Source organism: Hypanus sabinus, chromosome 27, assembly GCF_030144855.1.
Source record: "Hypanus sabinus isolate sHypSab1 chromosome 27, sHypSab1.hap1, whole genome shotgun sequence".
Taxonomy (NCBI): Eukaryota; Metazoa; Chordata; class Chondrichthyes; order Myliobatiformes; family Dasyatidae; genus Hypanus; species Hypanus sabinus.
In genome coordinates, this window is record NC_082732.1 from 4,777,508 (window position 1) to 4,801,078 (window position 23,571).

At 37.2% G+C, this 23,571-nt stretch overlaps 1 protein-coding gene across 5 annotated transcripts in view; it reads left to right on the forward strand.

The window, feature by feature from the left end:
* zbtb40 (zinc finger and BTB domain containing 40) overlaps nucleotides 1-23,571 on the forward strand; it is a 129,830-nt gene that overhangs the window by 74,665 nt on the left and 31,594 nt on the right. For all 5 annotated transcript variants that reach the window (XM_059951699.1, XM_059951698.1, XM_059951700.1 and 2 more), the window contains exons 12-14: nucleotides 15,828-16,034; nucleotides 18,477-18,641; nucleotides 22,371-22,585. In XM_059951699.1, coding sequence (XP_059807682.1) covers nucleotides 15,828-16,034; nucleotides 18,477-18,641; nucleotides 22,371-22,585 — 587 coding nt within the window. The remainder of the gene's footprint in view (nucleotides 1-15,827; nucleotides 16,035-18,476; nucleotides 18,642-22,370; nucleotides 22,586-23,571) is intronic.

A 23,571-nucleotide genomic window follows, 5' to 3' on the forward strand; every position in this document is an offset into this window, starting at 1 on the left:
AGGGCGCAGGTGCAGATACTACTCCAAGAAAAAGCCTATTATAGCGATAAAGCCTTTTGTGAGTGTTTATGGAGCAAAACACTTTGTCTCCTCTTCCATTTCCATCTGTTAACTATGCTTCAGCGAAGTGCACTTTGCTGAAGTATTTCCCTCCAGATGGTTTTGCAAAGATATCCTCAAACCTGAGCAGAAGGTAGTAATCTACTTTCAGTACTTGGTTGATAGTGACTTGCAAATTGCCATAGGTCCTGGACAGACCCATTCTTCTTGGCTACACTCCTGGGCTTCACTCAACCGTGGAAAGAATTCCCTCAGCCTCCATGCGTTCTAGCTTACTGGCTACTTTATCAGCGTGGTATGAGGAACAAGACAGGTTTTGGGTGTGGCATTTTCATTAACACTGTTTTACCCTTAAGATGTGTTTGAGTTTTCTAATGTCATCCTTGAACATTGCTGTGGCATCATCCAGTACCTTTCTTATTTTGCTTTCAGTTTTGCAGGAGTTGTGACATATAAATGGGAATGGATCTCCAATCAAGTTGTTGTTGTCTCAGTCAAGCTTGGCCCCGCAATGCTGGCCCTCCTGTTTTTACCATGCGCAAACCCAAAGTGACTTGCTGGTTGTTGTATTTCACTGTTACAAATGTCATTCCCACAGGAGTTATCTTTTCTCCAGTATAGGTTCTTAGCAGGCTACACTTCCATATCTTGAAATACTGTTCAAACTGATTTTGTGATATGACAATCAGCCAAACCAGTAGCTAATTCCATTTTAATTAATTTATCGTTCACTTCTGGGGTAAGCTATTTTGCTTGTCCCTTGTTGGTTTTCACATTGTAAATCTCAAGGCTACCCAGTCTGGTTTTACTCTCATTGTTGTTAGATTTTTCATCAACAGCTTGCAGGTTAGTGCTCTTTTTGAAATTGAGACTTTTTTTCTTGCATTTGCAGTCTATTTATTTTTGCCCACCCACATGTGCTTTATATGTATGCAACTTTGTTGCATTTTCTTCAAGTTTTGCCTTTAACCCTGCATTGGTGTGGTGTATGTGAGCCCCCAACGATAATATAATTTGTTTGGCTGGTTACTTTTCTGTTCAGACATTGTAATTCTGTTCACGTTCATTTTCATTCCTGACTGGAACTTGTGTCTTCAGCTGTTTCCATTATTACAGTGATTTCAACTGCTCTTTTAAGTGTACGTTGTGCTTCAGTTAGTAGCCATTTTTGAATGCTTTCTTATAAGATGCCACAAACTAAATGAACTCTGTGCATCATTAAGCCAGTTACTGAACTGACAATGCTATGACAATTTCTTCAGTTGAGTCATGTAAGCTGAAATGGACTCTCCTTCCTTTTGATTCTGCTAATCAAACTAAAACATTCTGCAATCAACAGTGGTTTCGGGTTTAAATGTTCATTCATTATGTTTACGATATCAGCAAAGCACATTTCGGCTGGTTGGTTTGAGCTGCTAAACTTCTAAGCAAACACATCGCAGTCAGCAATACTGGCAATTGTTCTTGATCGGCAATTTAATTTGCTTCAAACTACCGCTAAATTAATTCAATATACATCACCCAGTTATCTATTGTACAATCAAACAAGTCTGTCTTTTTAAAAAATTTATTATCATTATCACCCAGTAATCGTCTGGGTTTGTTTTAAAACTTCCTTGTTGCCACTGTTATGTTTTATAATTCCAGAAACTAATTGAAAGAAAAATGCAGGGGCCAGGATATTTATGTAATATTTTTCTGTCCTTTTTTTGGTAACGTGCTTACATATGATGTGGTGGCATAATGTATGTCATTCTCATACTACTTATAACCCATAATGAAATTTGGAAACAAGGAATGCTTAATCAAAATATATTTACAAAGTTATTCTTTTTTTTTAATCTTTTTATTAATTTTCAAATACATTTGCATAATAACAGTAGTACAGAGAGATTGGGGTTACATTGTTGGTAAACAGTACGAGTAAAAGCTATAAATAACGCTAATGTACTAAGCATCCCAAACTCTTAATGTAATTAAACATGGTAGAAAAAAAAATGAAAATATGTCAAAAAAAAACCAAATTATAAATAAAAAAAAACTAAACCAAACTTTAAAAAAAACTAAACTAAACAAAGTTTGGCTGTTACATTGGGTACAATCAATAATGTCAATAACTCCGTTCCTCTATCCAAATATTCAAGGTTAATAAAAGGGATTCAGAAAAGGTCAAGTTACATCATATGAAAGTGTTGAATAAATGGTCTCCAAGTTTCTTCAAATTCTTACCGAAGGGTCAAAAGTGACACCTGATTTTTTTCTAAATTTAAACAAGATGTAGTCTGAGAAAACCATTGGAATGTAGTAGGGGGATTAATCTCTTTCCAATTCAATAAAATGGATCTTCTAGCCATTAAGGTATCAAATGTAATCATCCGACAAGCTGAAGAGGATAAATAACTATGTTCCACCATTGGTAAGCCAAAAATTGCAGTAATAGGATGAGGATGTAAATCTATACTCAAAACTGTTGAAATAATATCAAAAATGTCTTTCCAATATTTCTCCAAAAGTGGGCAAAACCAGAACATTTGAGTCAAAGAAGCTACCTCAGAATGCCATCTAAATATTTACAGAAGTCTTAAAAAGGACGGTGGTTTGGCATTGCCGAATTTAAGATTTTATTACTGGGCAATTAATATCCGATATTTAATATTTTGAACACAGGATTTGGATGTAATTCAAAGTCCACAATGGGTAAACCTTGAATGTAAATCTGTACAAGGGTTTTCATTGGTTTCTATTTTAGAGATCTTGTTTTCCTTTTTTTCTTTTTAAATTGAATAAACAAATTGTTAATCCAATAATTAAATATACCCTATGAATATGGTTTCAATTTTGTAAATTTTTTGGCTTGAATAAATTTATTCTATCAAGCCCTATTATATCTAATTTCTTTTTTCAACCCTCTGTTATGGATCAAGCTTTTTTGGTATGGAAAACGCAGGGTATAACATGTTTTTGTGACTTACTCTTGGATAACTGTTTCATGTCTTTTGAGCAGTTGTCTAATAGATAATCTGCCCAGGACCATTTTTTTAGATAGTTACAAATTAGAAACTTTTTGAAAAATATGTTACGTACTTTTCCGAATTCATATCCAACTGATATCACAGAAATTTTTTTAGGTTTAAACCCTTATCAGAAGAGTTTAATAGCAACTATTTATGATATGATTATGAAAATACAGCCAGGTATGTCAGATAAAATTAAGAATGAATGGGGAAAGGAACTTCAATTTTCCTTACCTACAGAGAAATGGGAGAAAATTCTCCAATTAGTTAACAACTCCTCTATGTGTGCTAAACATGTGTTGATACAATTTAAGGTGGTGCATAGGGCCCACATGTCTAAAGACAAGCTAGCTCGTTTTTACTCTCATATTTACAATGTTATTCACATATTACTGAAATATTATATACACGTTAGTATTGATTTTGAGAGAGGTACTTGAACAGAGTCAGTGTATGTAACTCCAATAACTGAAATGTCAAATCTACAATGGGGGATTTTTAAACAAATATTATATGGTGTTTAATTGTTGGGGTGTGTTACCAGACCCCATGCCATTGTATATTTGAAATGCTAATACAATAATGGTGGGAGAATTCATTGTTTATTTAGATTGGGTGAATCAATAGTTGTCGAAGGTGTGAAGGTATGTTTTGATTAGCTATCATAAGATTAGGCCTGTTTGTACTGTTAGATTTTAATAATTAGGATGAAAGTAATCTTGTACCCGAAGATCCTTTTAAGCAAGATATTTAATATTATGGAGCCTTAGATTTGAGAGTAATATATTTAAGGCTGAAACTCCAGTCTGACTTCCTGTAAGTCTGATTATGTAAGTTTTGGGGCTGGATGTGTTTGATTTAAGTGGATTGGAAACTTTGATTAAGGGCATGCTGGTGGATCATCAATGGTGTACATGAAAATAAATACTGAATTATTCTTGGAATATCTGCTATGCATTGAGAAATAAAATCTCCATTGGAAACAGATCTAGCCAAGGCTAAATGGGGATTAAGGGTAGTATTTAACTAAAAGAGGGACTTTCCTAGAGAATAAAAAAAACATCAGTTTAGGAGTATAAGCAGGAAATAAATATAACAGCTTATCGGATCCTCTTAAAAATATGCAAAAAAAAAAGCTACAAGGGTGATCACAAGTCCTATAAATGAATGAGGTAGAAGAAATTACAGCAATTAGGAAATAGGTGAAGCATTTATTTATTGGAATACAGCACGGAATCAGCCCTTTCAGTCCTTTGAACCACTCTGCCCAGCAACCTCGATTTAACCCTATCCTAATATGGGACAATTTACAATGACCAATCAACTTATCAACCGGCAGGTCTTTGGACTGTGGGAGGAAACCAGAGGAAGTACACACGATCACTGGGAGAACACGCAAACTCCTTACAGACAGCAATGGAATTGAATCTGGGTCGCTGGTACTACAAGACTTTGTGCTAACCACGATGCTACCGTGCTGGCCCCAAATAAGCATTCATTGTGTTCATTGGATTCAAAATTGGCTTGACCATTGTAGAAGACATAGGGGTGGAGGAAAATTATTGTGACTGGAGATCTGTGACCAAGATTGTTTCTGAGGATCAGTGCTGAGACCTTGGATGTTGGTGAAAATGTAGGTTAGCTGATTCATAACATAAAAGGTGATGGAATTGTGAATGGTGCAACTTGTACACCTTGGAGATTTGGACAGAAAGATTGTAGGTGGAGTTTAATTTGGGCAAGTGTGGAGTGTTGCACTTTAGGAGGTCAAATAGAAGGGAAAGTATAGTACTGTGCAAAAGTCTATAGCTAGGGTGCCAAAGACTTTTAGCACAGCATTATAATGTTATGTTTTGCACTGTACTAATGATGCAATGGGAGAGTGGGAAAGGGGCAAACAGAGGAGAATCACAGTTGGCAGAAAGGGGAAGGAGCAGGAAGCACCAGAGAGACCTTCTGTAATGATTACTAAACCAATTGTTTGCCTGCTGTATGATGTGGAAAGTCCCATATTGCCATATGTGTTGGAAGAGTTTATTAGTGTGGATGGAAAAGTAGTTAAAGGATGTAAATGAGTAAGAACAGGTCATGGTCAGCATGACAGACCGCTACTTCTGATGCTTAATTCCTTTTCAATTCCATTCTAAGCAATTTCTTTGAAATGTAATTGATTTTGTTCTTTATTAATATCAGTTCCAGTAGAGTTCTGGTCTTCTTCTCTAAATTCTTTTCCTTGCTCACAGTTACACCTAGATTTTTAAAAGAACTTTGTAAGACCTATTCATAAAGAACTTCTATTAATATTGTATCTTTCAGATCCAGGATGTTTATGTTGATCATAGCCAGTGATATATCTTTGAAGTGCAGTCATACTGCTTTTGATGTAAATGTTACACTTAGTAATGCCTTTTACCAGCATTAGTAACTATTGGACAATCATTATTTATCTCTCTAATAATATCGCCTGTTCCTTAATGATATTATAGCTGGGTTGGTAATTAACATAAGTTCCCATTATCTATTAAATGCTCCCAATAACATGCAACTCAAATGGCCTCTGATGACCAAGTCCAGCTCCTGGTCTTCATGTGTGGCTTAGCTACTAAGCCCAGCAGAACCATTTATACTGACAGGAGAAGGTGCAAAGGTGGGTTACTGGTAGCTTAAAACCAGAAGCTTTGGGCAGAGGGGACTCATCAACAGTGGTTGGCAGCTCATCTTGGAGAAGGGAACTCTGATCTCAAACTTCCACTGCCTTACGGTGATGCACACTCATGGGGATATCCTTGAAAGTAAACTCTGAGGAAAAATCAAGAGCTGGAATCACTAAGGCAGTCCTACGTTGAGTTCAATGCTGACTGGCGACTCCTATGATGCTGGTCGTGTAAAACTGTTCTTGGTCTATGCTGTTCTTTTGGATTCATCAGCTGCGTGGAAAGGGGGAGCCTGCTACATGGGCAACAGCTTGCTCTCCACATCATATTGTCTTACATATCGCATAAACATTTGGGTTGCAACGTCCATGGTCGACCTTGACTAACAGAGCACCCAAATGCTACCTGTTTGCTGCTTTTGTCCATGCACAATAGAGTGATTAGCTCAATACAGGGAAGAAAAGGAAGGGGTGGTTCAGTGGGCTACTGAAGGCAAAAGTATTCTGTTGGCAATCTGAGGGAGAAGTAGTGTAAGATAATACTAAATAACCCATGAGAATAGTACAGTTAATCTGTATTCCCTATGGTGATAGTAATTGGGAACTTTTTACCATCCTACTTTAACAATCAATGAAGAATTAACAGTGTGATGTATTACTGACTGGATCAGCGGTGCTACAACTTCTCTTCATCAACAAAACATTTTCGAGCCTATCTCAGCTTTCCTTATTATACCCAGATGCCAGCCTGATAAGTTTGCCAGTTTTTTAAAATAGTTTCACATTTTGTTGCAGAATTTTAACTCCTGATGACCATTACAATAATTACTAGGCTACCAAACCTTGAAGAGCTGCTTTCAGGCATTTCCAAATCCAGTTACATTCTGTGCACTCATTTGTTGTCTCATAGACAACTTGATTGTTCCCAACACACACAAAACGCTGGAGGAACTTAGCAGGCTGGGCAGCATCCTTAGGGAAAAAGGTTCTGGGCCGACATTTCGGAGTCCTGCCAAAGGGGATCAGGCCTGGGAATTGAGTGTACCAGGGTATACATGCTATCGTAGAGACAGAAATATGGGAAGAGGGAGTGGGGTGGCCCTGTTGCTGAGGAATGAGATTCAGTCCTTAGCAAGAGGTGACTTGGGAACAGGGGAAGTAGAGTCTGTGTGGATTGAGCTGAGGAACAGTAAGGGTAAAAAGACCCTAATGGGTGTTGTGTACAGGCCCCCAAACAGTAGCGTGGATATTGGGTACAAGTTGATTAGGGAGTTAACATTGGCATGTGCTAAAGGTAATGCAGTCGTTATGGGAGATTTCAACATGCAGGTGAACTGGGAGAATCAGGTAGGTGCTGGACCCCAGGATAGGGAGTTTGTGGAGTGTCTAAGGGATGTATTTTTGGAACAACTTGTGCTTGAGCCAACCAGGAACGAGGCTATTTTGGATTTGGTGATGTGTCATGAACAGGAATTGATAAGTGATCTTGAAGTAAAGGAGCCATTAGGAAGTAGTGATCATAACATGATAAGTTTTTATCTACAATTTGAGAGGGATAAGGGCAGATCAGAGGTGTCAGTGTTGCAATTAAATAAAGGAGACTACGGAGCCATGAGGGAAGAGCTGGCCAAAGTTAAATGGGCGGATGCCCTGGCAGGAAAGACAGTGCAGCAGTGGCAGATATTCTTGGGGATAATACAAAAGATGCAAAAGCAGCTCATTCCAATGAGAAGGAAGGATTCAAAGTGGGGGAAGGGGCCACAGTGGTTGACAAAGGAAGTCAGAGATTGCATAGCATTAAAGAAAAAGAAGTATGACAGGGCTAAGATGAGTGGGAATACAGATGATTGGGAAAGTTTTAGGGAACAGCAGATCTTGACTAAAAAAGCAATACGGAGAGAAAAAATCAGGTATGAGCTCAGTCTAGCCAGGAATATAAAAGGGGATAGAAAAAGCTTTTTTAGCTATGTGAAGAGAAAGAAGATAGTTAAGAACAATGTTGGCCCCTTGAAGAATGAATTGGGAGAAATTGTTATGGGAAACAGGGAAATGGCAAAAGAATTTAATGCGTACTTTAGATCTGTCTTCACCAGGGAGGACACAAGCAATCTCCCAGATGTATGGATGGGCCAGGGTCATAAGATATCAGAGGAATTGAGACAGATTGACATTAGGAAAGAAACTGTGATGAGTAGACTGGTAGGACTGAAGGCTAATAAATCCCCGGGTCCAGATGGTCTGCATCCGAGGGTTCTAAAAGAGGTGGCTCAGGAAATTGCGGATGCATTGGTAATCATTTTCCAATGTTCCATAGATTCAGGATCAGTTCCTGAGGATTGGAGAGTGGCTCCCACTTTTCAAGAAGGGAGGGAAGGAGAAAACAGAGAACTATTGCCCTGTTAGCCTAACGTCAGTCGTGGGGAAGATGCTTGAGTCCATTATTAAGGACGAAATAGTGGCACATCTTGATGGCAGTAATAGAATTAGGCTGAGCCAGCATGGATTTACCAAGGGCAAATCATGCTTGACTAATCTGTTGGAGTTTTTTGAGGGTGTAACAGGGATGTTAGATGAGGGTAAGTCAGTGGATGTTGTGTACCTAGATTTTCAGAAGGCATTCGATAAGGTGCCACATGGGAGATTGGTGAGTAAAATCAGAGCTCATGGCATTGGGGGCAGGGTTTCAACATGGAACCTTGGGGGGCGGAGTTTCAAGATGGCGACGTAGACATCTGCCTTCAGGCGCTCTTCATTTTTTAAACTATAATCACCCTTTAATCAAATCTTTTCGTACTTAATTGCATGGGTTGATACTCACGATTTACTTTTTTAAAATAATACTTGATTTAATCTTTTCAAACTTAAAATGTCTGTATCTAAGAAATTGTCTAAAGACCCTCCATCTCTTGAGGCAATCTCCAGTCTTCTGGATACTAAATTTGCAAGTCTGGAAAATAAGCTTACTGCGAAAATGTCTGAGCTTGAAGAAGTCGTTAGATCGTTTGATACCAAGCTTCAATCGCAGGCAGCAGATATTGAACGGCATGAAGAAAATTTTGCGGCTCTTGACAAGTTAATTTGTGAAAAAATACGTACTATTGAAACATTGGAGGAGAAGTTATGGTCGACCGCTAAAATAGTGGAGCGAATTAAGTTTAAAATCTCCGATCTTGAAAACCGATCTCGCAGACAAAACTTGCGTATTATCGGATTTCCCGAAAATGTTGAGTCTGGTGACTTAACTGAATATTTCTCTAACTTATTGTGGGAAATTTTCGGTGAGGACGCTTTGCGGGCTAAACCTACTATCGATCGTGCTCACAGAGTTTCGAGATTTTCGATCTCGAGAGATAAGCCACGAGCTGTGATTGTTCGCCTCCATTATCCTCGGGAGAAAGCTTTTAATCCGATTAGCTCGTCAGAAAGGTATGATTTCTCACAGAAACAACAAGTTTCGAATTGTTGAAGATTGTTCATTTGATGTGATGAAGGCGAGAATCGCTTTTAAACCAGTGATGGCAGAGATTCATTCGATTGGACTTAAACAAGCTTTAAGATACCCAGCGAATCTCAGAATTACGTTGAGTGACAACAGTCAGCGCTTCTTTAATACTCCGGAAGAAGCGAAGAAATTCGTCGAAGAATATCGGTCTTCTAGTATAAGTTGAACTATGTGTTATGTTGAAGAATTTTTGGAGAAAAGATACCATTTCGTTTTGGGCTTTAACTTGTGAAGCTGCGGTATAGCTTTTTACTTTGGTCTGCAGACCTGGTCTTTTTTTATTATCATGGTTTATAGAAGCTCTTCTAATTTTACTATAATGTTTTTTTTCTTAATTTTTTTCTTCTGAATTGGATATACATGTTAATACTCTGTAATAATGATTTATTTTTTAAGATGTCGTTTCTTCTTCCCATAAGACTTTGCTTTCCGTAACCATTTATTTGCTTCTACTTGAAAATGGGACGAATGTTTTGGATTTTTGGACCTTTTTTTTATATATTGTAGTGATTATTGAAACCTTTTTTAATCCTTTTTTGATGACCTTTTTTTAATTGGTGAATTTACACTTATATTCTGTAATATGGTTTTTTCAAAATGTCGTTTCTTCTTCCCATAAGTCTCTGTTTTTGAAACATCATTTTCTTGTATCTGAATATGGAATCTTTTTTTAAAGGCATATTACACTATTTTAAACTTTAATGTTTATCCTTTTTTACTAATGTTCTTTTGCTTTATTATATTATTTTTTCATTTTGATTGATATATTCTTTCTTTTTACAGCCCTGTATTTATATCTGGTTGTTAGATAGTCTTTTTTCTTTCTTTTCATGAAGTTGCCATCTTGAAAATGGGGGTAATATTAGTATTAGTTTGTGCGCCTGCCGCTTGGCTTTTTTTCGTGTGGTTGGGGGAGGGGATAGGGATCTTTTTTCACGCTTTTGCTTTTTATTCTTTTGCTTTTAGTTTATGGGCCAACTTTAGATTATTAATATTGTTGAAGTGTCATGTTCTCCAGTTGCTCCTGAATCATTTTTCCTTCTTCCTGAATTATGGGTTATGTATTTTTTTAACCTTTTATGATATATACAATTAGTATTGGCATGATGGATAAGTCTATTGATTTTATCTCTTGGAATACTAATGGTTTAAATCATCCGATTAAACGTAAAAAAATATTTAAAGTATTTCATAGTCTAAATGCTAATATTATTTTTGTACAGGAGACCCATATTGGGAGGGAGGATAATCAATGCTTTTTTCGGTTCTGGAAGGGTGAACAATTTCACTCGAATTGTACCGCCAAAATTAGGGTTGTGTCTATTTTTATAGACCCCTCAATTTCGTTTACACATCATGAAATTATTTCTGATCCACAGGGCAGATTTTTGTTGATAACTGGATCACTTTTTAATCGAAAAGTGGCTCTAGTTAATATTTATGCTCCAAACTTTGACTGCCCTGAATTTTTTAAACGTTTATTTACTTCCCTCCCTAATCTAAATGAATATATGCTGATAATGGGTGGAGATTTCAACTGTTGTCTGAATCCTTTGATGGATAGATCTAAACCTATTCGAATTCTTCCGAATAGATCAGCCTTACTTATTAATTCCTTTATGGTTGATTAGGGAATTACTGAAATATGGCGGTTTTTGAACCCTAAAGATAAAGAATTTTCATTTTTTTCACATGTTTATCACAGTTATTCTAGAATTGATTATTTCCTTATTGATCATCGTTTATTAACAGATGTTACTGATTGTAAATATGACTCTATTGCCATTTCGGATCATGCACCTTTGAAGTTATCTATCAAGATTTCGGACTCTTTCAATAATACTAGATCTTGGAGACTGAACGCTACTTTGCTTCAAGATCCAGAATTTATAACCTTCATAAAACAGCAAATTGACTTGTTTTTTTCAACAAACTATACCGAAGAGATTGACAGAGGAATACTTTGGGACTCTTTTAAGGCTTTTATCCGTGGACAAATTATCTCATATTCCGTCGGTAAAAGAAAACAAAGATATTTAGATATTGCTTTATTAGTGGATAAAATTAAAGAAATTTGTAAGATTTATTCCGTGAATCCTACCAAAGAACTCTATAAGAAGAGAGTTGAGCTTCAAATGGAACATAGTTTACTATTATCTTCTTCAATTGATAATCAATTAATTAAGACTAGGGCTCAATTTTATATTCATAGTGATCGAACTGGTAAATTGTTAGCTAACCAATTAAAAGCTATTTCGACTAAGCGACAAATTATTAAAATTCGTAAACAAGACGGTAATCTGACTACTGATCATAAAGAAATTAATAATACTTTCCAAGATTTTTATAAATCTTTATATCAATCAGAATTTGATGGTGATCTATCCATGATGGATAATTTTTTTAACAATTTGAATATTCCTAAACTGACAGATGAAGATCGGAGCTTGTTCGATGCTCCTATTTCTGTGGCTGAAATAGGAGAGGCTATCTCATCAATGAATTCAGGGAAAGCTCCTGGTCCTGATGGTTATATCATAGAATTTTTTAAAACTTTTTCTTCTTTGCTTTCCCCTTGGTTATGTGAAATCTTTAATGATGCATTTACTAAGAAGAGACTACCCCAGTCTTTTTATTAAGCTACTATCTCTCTAATTCTTAAAAAAGATAAGGATCCTACTCTATGTGCATCTTATTGCCCTATATCGCTATTAAATGTAGACTCTAAGACTCTTACAAAAATTTTAGCTATTAGATTAGAAAAGTTACTATCACAAATTATTTCAGAAGACCAAACTGGTTTTATTAGGAACCGGTATTCTTTTTTTAATGTTAGAAAATTGATTAATATAATTTACACTTCTTCACCCACAACCTCAGAATGTGTTATTTCATTACATGCTGAAAAAGCTTTTGATAGAGTTGAATGGACATACTTATTTAATGCTTTGAGAAATTTTAATTTTAGTCCTAATTTTATATCATGGATCAAATTAATATATTATAAACCTGTTGCTTCTGTTCTTACAAATAATTACAGATCCCCTTTTTTTCAATTATCTCGTGGTACGAGACAAGGTTGTCCCTTAAGTCCTTTATTATTTAATATTGCATTAGAACCTTTAGCCATTGCTATTCGTGAATCCCCTAATATTTTTGGTATTACCCGTAATGAGAAGTTATACAGGTTATCACTTTATGCTGATGGCTTGTTGTTATATATTTCTGATCCTGACAGGTCTATTCCCGCTATTTTATCTTTGTTGGTTCAATTTGGTAGTTTTTCTGGTTATAAACTAAACTTGGATAAGAGTGAATTATTCCCTTTATATGCGCAAACTTTATTGAATGACAGGACACCATTTAAAGTTGTTACTGATAACTTTATTTATTTAGGTATAAAAATTACCAAGGAATATAAAGATTTATTCAGATTGAATTTTTTACCTATGCTTCATCAGATTCAACAACTTACTACAAGATGGTCTCCTTTATCCTTATCATTAGTTGGCTGGATTAATGCTATTAAAATGATGATTTTACTGAAATTTTTATATTTATTTCAAGCCTTACCAATTTTTATTCCTAAATCTTTTTTTGATAACATTGATTCAAAAATTTCCTCATTTGTGTGGCAAAATAAAAACCCCAGGTTAAGTAAAAGGCAGTTACAAAAATCTAAAAAAGATGGTGGTTTAGCTTTACCTAACTTTAGATTTTACTATTGGGCGAATAATATTCGAAACTTAATATATTGGAAATTAGATTTGGATTCACCATTGTGCCCACAGTGGGTAAATTTAGAATGCAATGATGCACAAGGATATTCTCTATTCTCTGTTCTTGGTTCTTCTCTTCCTACTGATTTAGTTAAATTCAATAAACAGTTATCCAACCCTATTGTCAAGCACACATTACGAATTTGGTTTCAATTTCGTAAGTTTTTTACTCCGAAAAACTTTGTTCTAGAAAGCCCTATCTGACTTAACTTTTTTAAACCTTCTTTGACAGATCAAACTTTTAGCATATGGAAAAGGAAAGGTATAATATGTTTTCGAGATCTTTTTTTTGAAGGTAGTTTGATGTCTTTTGACCAACTTTCCAACAAATTTAAGTTACCTAAATCTAATTTTTTTAGATACTTACAAATCAGAAATTTTTTACATAAAGTTCTACCATCCTTCCCCAATTCAACTTTGATAGATTTTTCAGATATGATTTTTACCTTGAATCCTTGTCAGAAGGGATTAGTGGCTCTTATTTATAATATGATTATGAAGATACAACCAGAAATATCAGGTAGAATTAAACAAGAATGGGAAAAAGAACTTCAATATAATATATCAACAGAAAAATGGGAAAAAATTCTACAAATGGTTAATTCTTCTTCTATATATGCTAAACATGCTTTAATACAATTTAAGGTTGTACATAGAGCCCATATGTCTAAAGATAAACTTGCTCGATTCTATTCTCATATTAACCCTCAATGTGACAGATGTCATTTAGATGTGGCCTCATTGACCGACATGTTTTGGTCATGTCCCACTTTACATGACTATTGGAAGGACATATTTGCTATTATTTCCTCAATTTGGAATATTGATTTACAACCTCATTTTATTACTGCAATTTTTGGTATACCAAATGAGGATGGTAACCGGTTTTCCCCTTCAATTAGACAAATGCTCGCCTTTGTAACATTAATGGCCAGAAGGTCTATATTACAAAATTGGAAAGAAGTAAATCCTCCTACCACGTTTCAGTGGTTCTCTCAAACTATTTCTTATTTGAGCTTAGAAAAAATTAGAAGCACTATTTTTGACTCATCAATTAAATTTGAAGAAACTTGGGGACCGTTCATTCGACATTTTCATATGAATTAATTTGGTCTCTTCCAGACCTTTTCTCTTTTTATTCTTGTTCTGGTATGGAGTTCCGGAGTTTTTGACACTATCATATACATATAAACTGTTATTATTGCCCATGTTTCGTTTAGGTTTAATTTGTTTTCAATATATATTCTTTTTTCTTGTATTTTTTAAAATTTTTTTTCTTTCTTCTTTTGATGATTATTCTTAATCTTTTTCATGTATAATTAATATAGGTTAGATTGATTAATGTACTATTTTTTTGCTGATATTTTAATAAGATATTGTTATTTTATTACTAATTCAACTTTAAGTCTAATGTACTCATAACCTATTCAATATTACGATATGTTTTTTTTATATATGAAATTCAATAAAAAGATTGAAAAAGAAAGAAAGTGTTTCAACATGGATAGAAAACTGGTTGGCAGATAGAAAGCAAAGGGTAGCAGTGAATGGGTGTTTCTCGGACTGGCTGGAGGTGACTAGTGGGGTACCACAGGGCTCTGTATTGGGACCACAGCTCTTTACGATTTATGTCAACGATTTAGATGAGGGCATTGAAAACTATATCATCAAGTTTGCTGATGATACTAAACTGGGTGGCAGTGTGACATGCGAAGAGGACGTTAGGAGAATACAGGGAGACTTGGATAGGCTGGGTGAGTGGGCAGATACTTGGCAGATGTCATTCAATGTGAATAAATGTGAAGTTATCCACTTTGGAAGCAGGAACAAGAGGGCATAGTATTGTCTGAACGTAGAGTTAGAGTAGGTAAGGGAGAAATGCAAAGAGTTAGGTAAGGGAGAAATGCAAAGAGACCTAGGAGTCCTAGTTCATCAGTTAATGAAGGTGAATGAGCAAGTGCAACAGGCAATGAAGAGGGCAAATGGAATGTTGGCCTTTATTACAAGGGGAATTGAGTACAAGAGCAAGGATGTCCTTTTGTATTTGTACAGGGCCCTGGTGAGACCACGCCTGGAATATTGTGTACAGTTTTGGTCTCCAGGTTTAAGGAAGGACATTCTGGCGATTGAGGAAGTGCAGCGTAGATTCACTAGGTTGATTCCTGGGATGGCAGGGCTGTCTTACGCAGAGAGATTGGGCATGTACACACTGGAATTGAGGAGATTGAGAGGGGATCTGATTGAAACGTTTAAGATAATTAAAGGATTTGATAGGATTGAGGCAGGAAATATGTGCCAGATGTTGGGCGAGTCCAGTACCAGGAGGACATGGATTGAGAATAAGAGGTCAATTATTTAAAACAGAGTTGAGGAAGAACTACTTCTCCCAGAGAGTTGTGGAGGTGTGGAATGCACTGCCTCGGAAGACGGTGGAGGCCAATTCTCTGGATGCTTTCAAGAAGGAGCTGGATAGATATCTGATGGATAGGGGAATCAAGGGATATGGGGACAAGGCAGGGACTGGGTATTGATAGTGAATGATCAGCCATGATCTCAGAATGGCGGTGCGGACTCGAGGGGCCGAATGGTCTACTTCTGCACCTATTGTCTATTGTCAAAGGGTCTCGGCCCAAAATGTCGACTGTGCTTTTTTTTCATAGATGCTGGTCGGCCTGCTGAGTTCCTCCCGCATTTTGTGTGTGTTGCTTGCATTTCCAGCATCTGCAGATTCTCTCTCGTTTATGATTGCCCCCAGCTTGCTTTATCTCATATATTAAATATTTTAAGCTTTGTTTTTCATGTTTCATTATCTTCTACAGGAATGCAATATCATAAGCGCTCTGATCACTTCGATGAGAAGCCTTTCTCTTGTAATGACTGTGGGGCAAAATTTGCAGCAAATTCCACACTGAAGAATCACATGAGACTCCACACTGGAGAGAAGCCATTCTTCTGCAAACATTGTGATATGACATTTATGCAGGCTGCAGCTTTGGCCTATCACATGAAGAAAAAACATTCAGAAGGTATGAGATTGACAGAACTTGTCTCTAACCCTTTACTTAAAGGGTTTCTGTGCCATTTTGGAGTAAAGTATACAGGATCTTATTCTGGATCAAGACTCAAAATTCTTACTGGTTTCTGAGTGGTTGATAGGAAAACTGATTTTGACAGGCTAAATGCAGTGATCAATGCAACCAAGTCTTAATGAACAATGGGAGGGATTAGTGAAAATATTTGGTAGAAGACAAGTCATCCAAATGTCCCTAAAGAGGAAAGGCTGTCATTAACCTTTTAGATTAATACATAAGAGGATGTATGACATGACAAGATGGATCTTAAAGTTGCAGCGTATATCCCATGGTATTAAAAGACCATAAGGTATGGGAATAGATTAGGCCATTTGGCCCATCGAGTCTGCCACACTATTTTATCATGGCTGATCCAATTTTCCTCCCAGCCCCAATCTTCTGCCTTCTCCCTGTATCCCTTCATGCCCGATCAACCTTGGCCTACACAGCTATGTGTGGCAAAGAATTCCACAGATTCACCACTCTCTGGCTAAAGAAATTCCTCCTCATCTCCATCCTAAAAGGGCACCCCTCTATTCCTCTCTACACAGGCTCTATCAAGGCCTTTAACCATTCGATAGGTTTCAATGTGGTCACCCCTCATTCTTAGGAATTCTAGTGAATGCAGGCCCAGAGCCATTAAACGCTCTTCATATATTAAGCCATTCAATCCTGGAATTATTTTTGTGAACCTCCTATGAACTCTCTCCAGTTTCAGCACATAAACAGGCTAAAACTGCTCGCAATACTCCAAGTGATGTCTCACCAGTCCTTTATAAAGTCTTAACATTACATCCTTGTTTTTATATCCTAGTCCTCTTAAAATGAATGCTAGCATCACATTTGCTATCCTTACAATGAACAAAACCTGTGAATTAGCTTTTCAGGAAACCTGCACAAGGACTCCAAAGTCCTTTTGGCCTCAGTTTTTTGAAATTTCTCTACACTTAGGAAATAGTCAACCCTTTCATTTCTTATACCAAAGTGCATGACCACACACTGCCCAACACTGTATTTCATCTGCCACTTCTTTTCCCATTCTCTTAATCTAAGTCCTTCTCTACTTCCTCAAAATTACTGTCCCTCCACCTACCTTTGTATTGTCTGCAAACTTTGTAACACAGTCATCAATTCCATCATCCAAATCATTGACATATAACACAGAAAGACTGGTCCCACCACAGACCTCTGTGGAACACCACTAGTCACTGTCATCCACCCAGAAAAGGCTCCCTTTATTTCCACTCTTTCTCCTGCCAATCAGCCATTGCTTTATACATGTTAGAATTCTTCCTGTAATAACATGGCTCGTAGCTTGTAAGCAGCGTTATGTGTAGCACCTTGTCAAAGGCCATCTGAAAATCCAAGTACACAAAATCAACAGAACTGAAAAGGGATGGAGACCTTCAGAAGAGGACACTCTTCCCTTGACTAGTTCTTTGGATGCCTTCCATGGAATGAGTGTGCAAATGGAATCAACAGAAAGAGGTCATTACATTGTAGCATCAAATATGGAATGCATTTCTGATGATGTCATCCTGAATGACTGTATCTCTGTTGCTATGCCAGGAACTCTGCTAGCACTCCTGCAGCAATGAATCATGGCAGGTTTTTAAAACAAATTTTGGGGTTAGCGCATGTAACATTTAATGTTAACTGACTTTGGCCACTAGCCTTCAGATTTGAATATTCATTGAAAATTAAATTTAAAATGCAGTTCAGAACAGTAAAATGCAGACTAGGCAGACCAAGAAACAGGCACTTAACTAATTGCCCGCTTATACACAACTCCAATCTACGTCCTATTTCCTGGTTCCCAATAGTAATTAACACTTATTTTGGGTGTGATGGTTGGAAGATCCAGGCATTTGAAGCTGTTACAAGTGGTTCAAAGGAAGCATTGTAAATATGGATTTGTTTAAGTTGTTTTGGATTTTCCTTTAGCACTTAAAATGTGTGGTGCTGGGTCAAGCAGACCTTTGCTCCAAAAGCGTGTCTGTCAGCTTATTTGTGATATTTTGTCAAATAAAGTGACAGCTTCATATCTACCATTTCTTCTGTCCGTTGACCTCACTCACACAACGACACAGGTCTTCTTGTAAAAAGTCTGCTTTGGACGTCTAGAATGAGTGAGGTGGTCTCTCAGGGCTGGGGTGTAGGCCCAGATGTTCATCCTTGCTGGCACAAGATGGGCATCGACGCAACTGATAATGGCTGCTTTGACAAATCACCCAAATCTTGTGGTTTCTCTCATCATCTTCTTTTGAATGTAATAAAAGTTGTCCCCAGCTTAATATTGAGAAAGCACTAGGCTAACATAATGGCAGGAACAAGTGTACTTGGAGTTTTTTTATCGTTATTTAGCATTAAATCTCATGGATTCCTGTGTTTCAATAGGAAAAATGTACGCATGTCAGTACTGTGATGCAGTGTTTGCACAGTCAATTGAATTGACACGCCATGTACGGACACATACTGGAGACAAGCCATATGTCTGCCGGGAATGCGGCAAAGGGTTCAGCCAGGCCAACGGGTTGTCAATGCACCTGCGCTCCTTTCACAGTGAGTATCAATGTAACAAGGACAAAACTTTCAAGACGTATTCTACATTAACTAGTGTTTGAAGACTAATGCACATTGATTCGCTTTCTGATTTCTCATCTGCAGTGTTAAGCAATTTAACAATAAATCAAAATGACATTGGATTTCTCAAAATCTACAAGATATTATCAGACAGAAAGAAACTTGATTGAAGGGGTTAATCAAGCAATGTATCGTTATTTGCTGGCAGCAATTGACTAAATTTGTTACAAACTTAAAAAATGAAGGACTGGATGAGTTGAAAAGTGCTGGGGCTGCAGAATCTGGTGCTGAGGGGAAATATGCTATCTGGATGTTTGGACTGATGCACAAAAGTATGTCTGTACATTTTAAAGAGGAAGAGAGGAAAGAATTGTTGAGAAGGGATAGTAGAGTTTAGTACTTGGATATGTGAAAAGACTGGAGTGATAAACACTTGGTATAATAATCTTGGAAGGTTGTAAGAGGTTACAAAAGTCAGAAAGGCCAAGAACAAGAATAAATTTTGAATATAATAACAGGATGGTAAAGTCAGTGTATTTCTGGAGAGGGAGTCAATGTATATTAGAAAGCACAAGGTAAAGGTATTCATCCAGGCCTGACAAGAAACTCAAGAGCCCTCGTCCTTGACCCTGCCTTGTGCAGCTGGATCCTGGACTTCCTGTCAGATTGCCGGCAGGTGATAAGAGTGGGCTCCCTCACCTCCTGCCCTCTTACTCTCACACAGGAGCCCCTCAGGGCTGTGTCTTAAGCCCCTCCTTTACTCCCCGTATACCCATGACTGTGTCACCACCCACAGCTTTAATCTGCTAATTAAATTTGCCGATGACACTACATTGATTGGCCTAATCTCAAATAATAACGAAGTAGCCTACAGGGAAGAAGTCATCACTCTGACACAGTGGTGTCAAGAAAACAAGCTTTCCCTCAATGTCGCTAAAACAAAGGAGCTGGTTGTGGATTACAGTAGGAATGGTGACAGACTAACCCTATTGACTTCAATGGATCTGGGGTTGAGAGGGTAAATAGCTTCAGGTTCCTCAGCATCCACATTATCGAGGACTTCACGTGGTCTGTACACACCAGCTGTGTGGTGAAAAAGGCACAACAGTGCCTCTGTTACCTCAGACGGTTGAGGAAGTTTGGTATGGGCCCCCAAATCCTAAGAACTTTCTACAGGGGCACAACTGAGTGCATCCTGACTGGCTGCAACACTGCCTGGCATGGGATCTGTACCTCCCCCAATGGCAGGATTCTACATAGAGTGATGCAGACAGCCCAGTGCATGTATAGTTGTGAACTCCCCATGATTCAGGACATTTACAAAGAAAGGTGTGAGAAAAGGGCCTGAAGATCATTGGGGACCCGAGTTACCCCAACCACAATCTATTCTAGCTGCTACCATCTGGGAAACGGTACCGCAGCATAAAAGCCAGGACCAACGGGCTCCGGGACAGCTTCTTCCACAAGGCCATCAGACTGATTAACTCACACTGATTTGAGTGTATTTCTATTATTATAAATTACTATGATGGCTCATTGCACATTTAGGTGGAGATGTAACATGAAGATTTTTACTCATGTATGTGAAAGATATAAGAAATAAAGTCAATTCAATTCAATAAAGGTGAATGGGACCTAACTGAGAGTTAAGATACTGAAAACAAAGTCAGGGATTAAGAGGATGTAAGCTGAGGCTAACCAAGCAAGCATTTGAATAGTAATTTCATGATAATATATACAGGCAAATTGGATGGAGAGCCCATTTCTCTGCTGTATGATGTGGCTGGGGCTTTCAAAAGCAGGAAAGGCTTTATTACAGAAGTAGTCAATCTGTAATAGCAGGAGAGCAGACTGCTCAAGCCCTGAATCCTGCTGCACCATTTATTGAGACGGTGTGATTGTAATCTTAATTTTGCATTCCTGTCTCTGTATGGTAAACTTTCACCTCTTATTTATCAAGTAGCTTTCAACTTCTTGCTGTAAAAATATTTAAAGGCATAGCTTCTGCAGATATTTGAGAGCTTCAAAAACTCAATTATTTTAGAGTTAAAAAAAATAGCATCATCACAAACTTAAATGAGTGAACCCTTATTTTTCAACAGTGACCTCTGGTTCTAAATTCTCTCTGTATTTCCACCCTGTCAAGATTTCTCAGGGCAATATATATTTCAATCAAATCGGCTTCTACTCTGAAATATTGCAGATATGTCTAAGCTGTTCATCCGTTCTTCACTAAACAATATTTGATTTGTAAAAATACTGCTACATTACAATCTTTAGATAATTTTTTAATATACTTAAGAGATGTGGCTTCTTCAACTCTTCAGTTTGCATTCAATTGCCCCTTTTTAATAAATGGTAACTTTTTTTAGCTTTCCTAATTACTTACTGCACTCGCATAAGTCTTCCTCGGTAGGATTCCCAGGACGCTCTTCATTTCCCCTTTAAATGTTTGTTTCTGACTAAGTGTACAATTTCACTTTTCTCTGCATTATACTCCATTTGCCAGATCCCTATCTACTTGCATAACCTATCTCTATCTCTTTGTAGCCTTCGGCACTTATTTCTTTACCTATCTTTGCATTATTAGTAAACTTACCAGTCAGTCTTTTGGTTTGTTCAAGTCATTTTATATAAACTGTAAGGCTCTGACTAGATGTCTCTAGGCTCAGATCTGTTGATAACCATGAAGATATTAGCTGCTGAGAACTGTGGACAGTGGTGGCTTTAGTCTGTTTCATTGCAGAATGTTTTTGTCCATCTGACAATAAATAAGACAAGTAAGAAGTGAAAGTGAATTAGAGTTAGTTACATCTTCTCTGTCATCCAGTGATGCCACTAAGTGAGCTGTACATCATCAATTTAAAAGGTGACAGTTGATTACCTAATTTTTGACTTTGACTACTTTTCCCATCTGGATTTGAAATTCAGGAAATTAGGAAAAATTCAGTTGTTTTAACAGTCCAGCATTAACGCTTCATTATTCTTTCACCTTAGGAAACCCCTGTGTAAAGTCTATCTGGTGATGAAATAAATACAGATTTGGTTTCAAGTGGTGCCTCAGTAGTCATGGCCAAAAGTAGACAGTCATAAAGATCTGTTTCAATTTTGCTTTTTTAAAAAAAAACTTTACAGAATTCATTTCTGGAGGTCATGGTGATAGAATAGAGACAGCTTATGAGTAAGCACATGCTTTTGATGAAATACTAAGTATGTGGAAATTGTCTGATGAAGCATGACATTAAAAGGGTAGAAGCACAATGTATTTTTCCCCAGTCTTCCTTCAGATTTGCATTATTGCTATTGGAAACATCTATATCAGATTAGACAGATGATCTCTTGTTTCAGTCGTTTTGAGTATTATGTATTTTACGGATTTTGTGTGAATCCATCAGCAAAGCAAGGCTTTCCTTTTAAAAATGTGTGCTTTATTATTGTAATTACATGGAGATTGTACGCTGACAAGTAAAATCAATAATGTTGAAGCAACTTGCAGAAGAGCTAAAAACTATGCTGTAAGACTGATTTAACTGTTCAACTATTAATCTACAATAATGTCAAATTGAGATGCTGTCTCTTCAACTTAGTGTCTTTTAAGCAACTTCTTTAACACAGAGTGTGCAGGTTATTTCTAAAATGAGAAGGTGCTACTTTCTTCATGTGGACAGCTAACTTCTGCAGCTGAGGTATATTTACTTATCTCTGCAGATATTGAAGACCCATATGACTGTCAAAAATGCCGGATGAGTTTTCCATCTCTAGAAGACCACAAGAACCACATCCAGAAAATCCATCCTCCTGAGTACAATCCCTGCGATGTTTGTGGCAAGAATTTTAGTGCACCATCGCTTCTGGAAAGACACATGGTCACACATGTAGGTGGAAAACCATATAACTGTGAAATTTGTGACAAGGCTTATCAGGTAAGAGTGTTGGATGCAAGTTCTCAAAACCAGACATTGAGCTGTGTTTCAAACTAATGTACTTGTATATTGTTTTACAACAGTGGCTGTGAAGTTACTATAGATAATATATATTTAAAATGAATTGGGTTATGTTTGACAATATAAAATTGCTTTGTTCCTGTTTCTCTTACTTAGTCCAAATTGCGTTCATCAATTGCCCTCAGATTAAGATATTAAAATAGCTGTCGTAAAGTGGGGGGGGGGGAAGGAAAGGAACACCATGCAAAGTTTGGGCACCCCAAGAGATTTGGGCTCTCAGATAACTTTTACCAAAGTCTCAGACCTTAATTAGCTTGTTAGGGCTATAGCTTGTTCAGTCATCATTAGGAAAGGCCGGGTGTTGTAAATTTCAAAGCTTTATAAATACCCTGACTCCTCAAACCTTGTCCCAACAATCAGCAGCCATGGGCTCCTCTAAGCAGCTGCTTAGCAGTCTGAAAATTAAAATGTCCACAAACCAGGAGAAGGCTATAAGAAGATAGCAAAGCGTTTTCAGGTAGCCTTTTCCTCAGTTCATAATGTAATAAAGAAATGGCAGTTAACAGGAACGGAGCAAGTCAAGTTGAAGTCTGGAAGACCAAGAAAACTTTCCGAGAGAATTACTCATAGGATTGCTAAAAAGGCAAATCAATACCCCCATTTGACTGCAAAAGACCTTCAGGACGATTTAGCAGACCCTGGAGTGGTGGTGCACTGTTCTACTGTGCAGTGACACCTGCACAAATATGACCTTCATGGCAGAGTCATCAGAAGAAAACCTTTCCTGCATCCTCACCACAAAATTCAGCATCAGAAGTTTGCAAAGGAACATCTAAACAAGCCTGATACATTGATGAAGTTAAAATAGAACTTTTTGGCTGCAATGAGCAAAGGTATGTTTGGAGAAAAAAGGGTGCAAAATTTCATGAAAAGAACACCTCTCCAACTGTTAAGCACGTGAATGG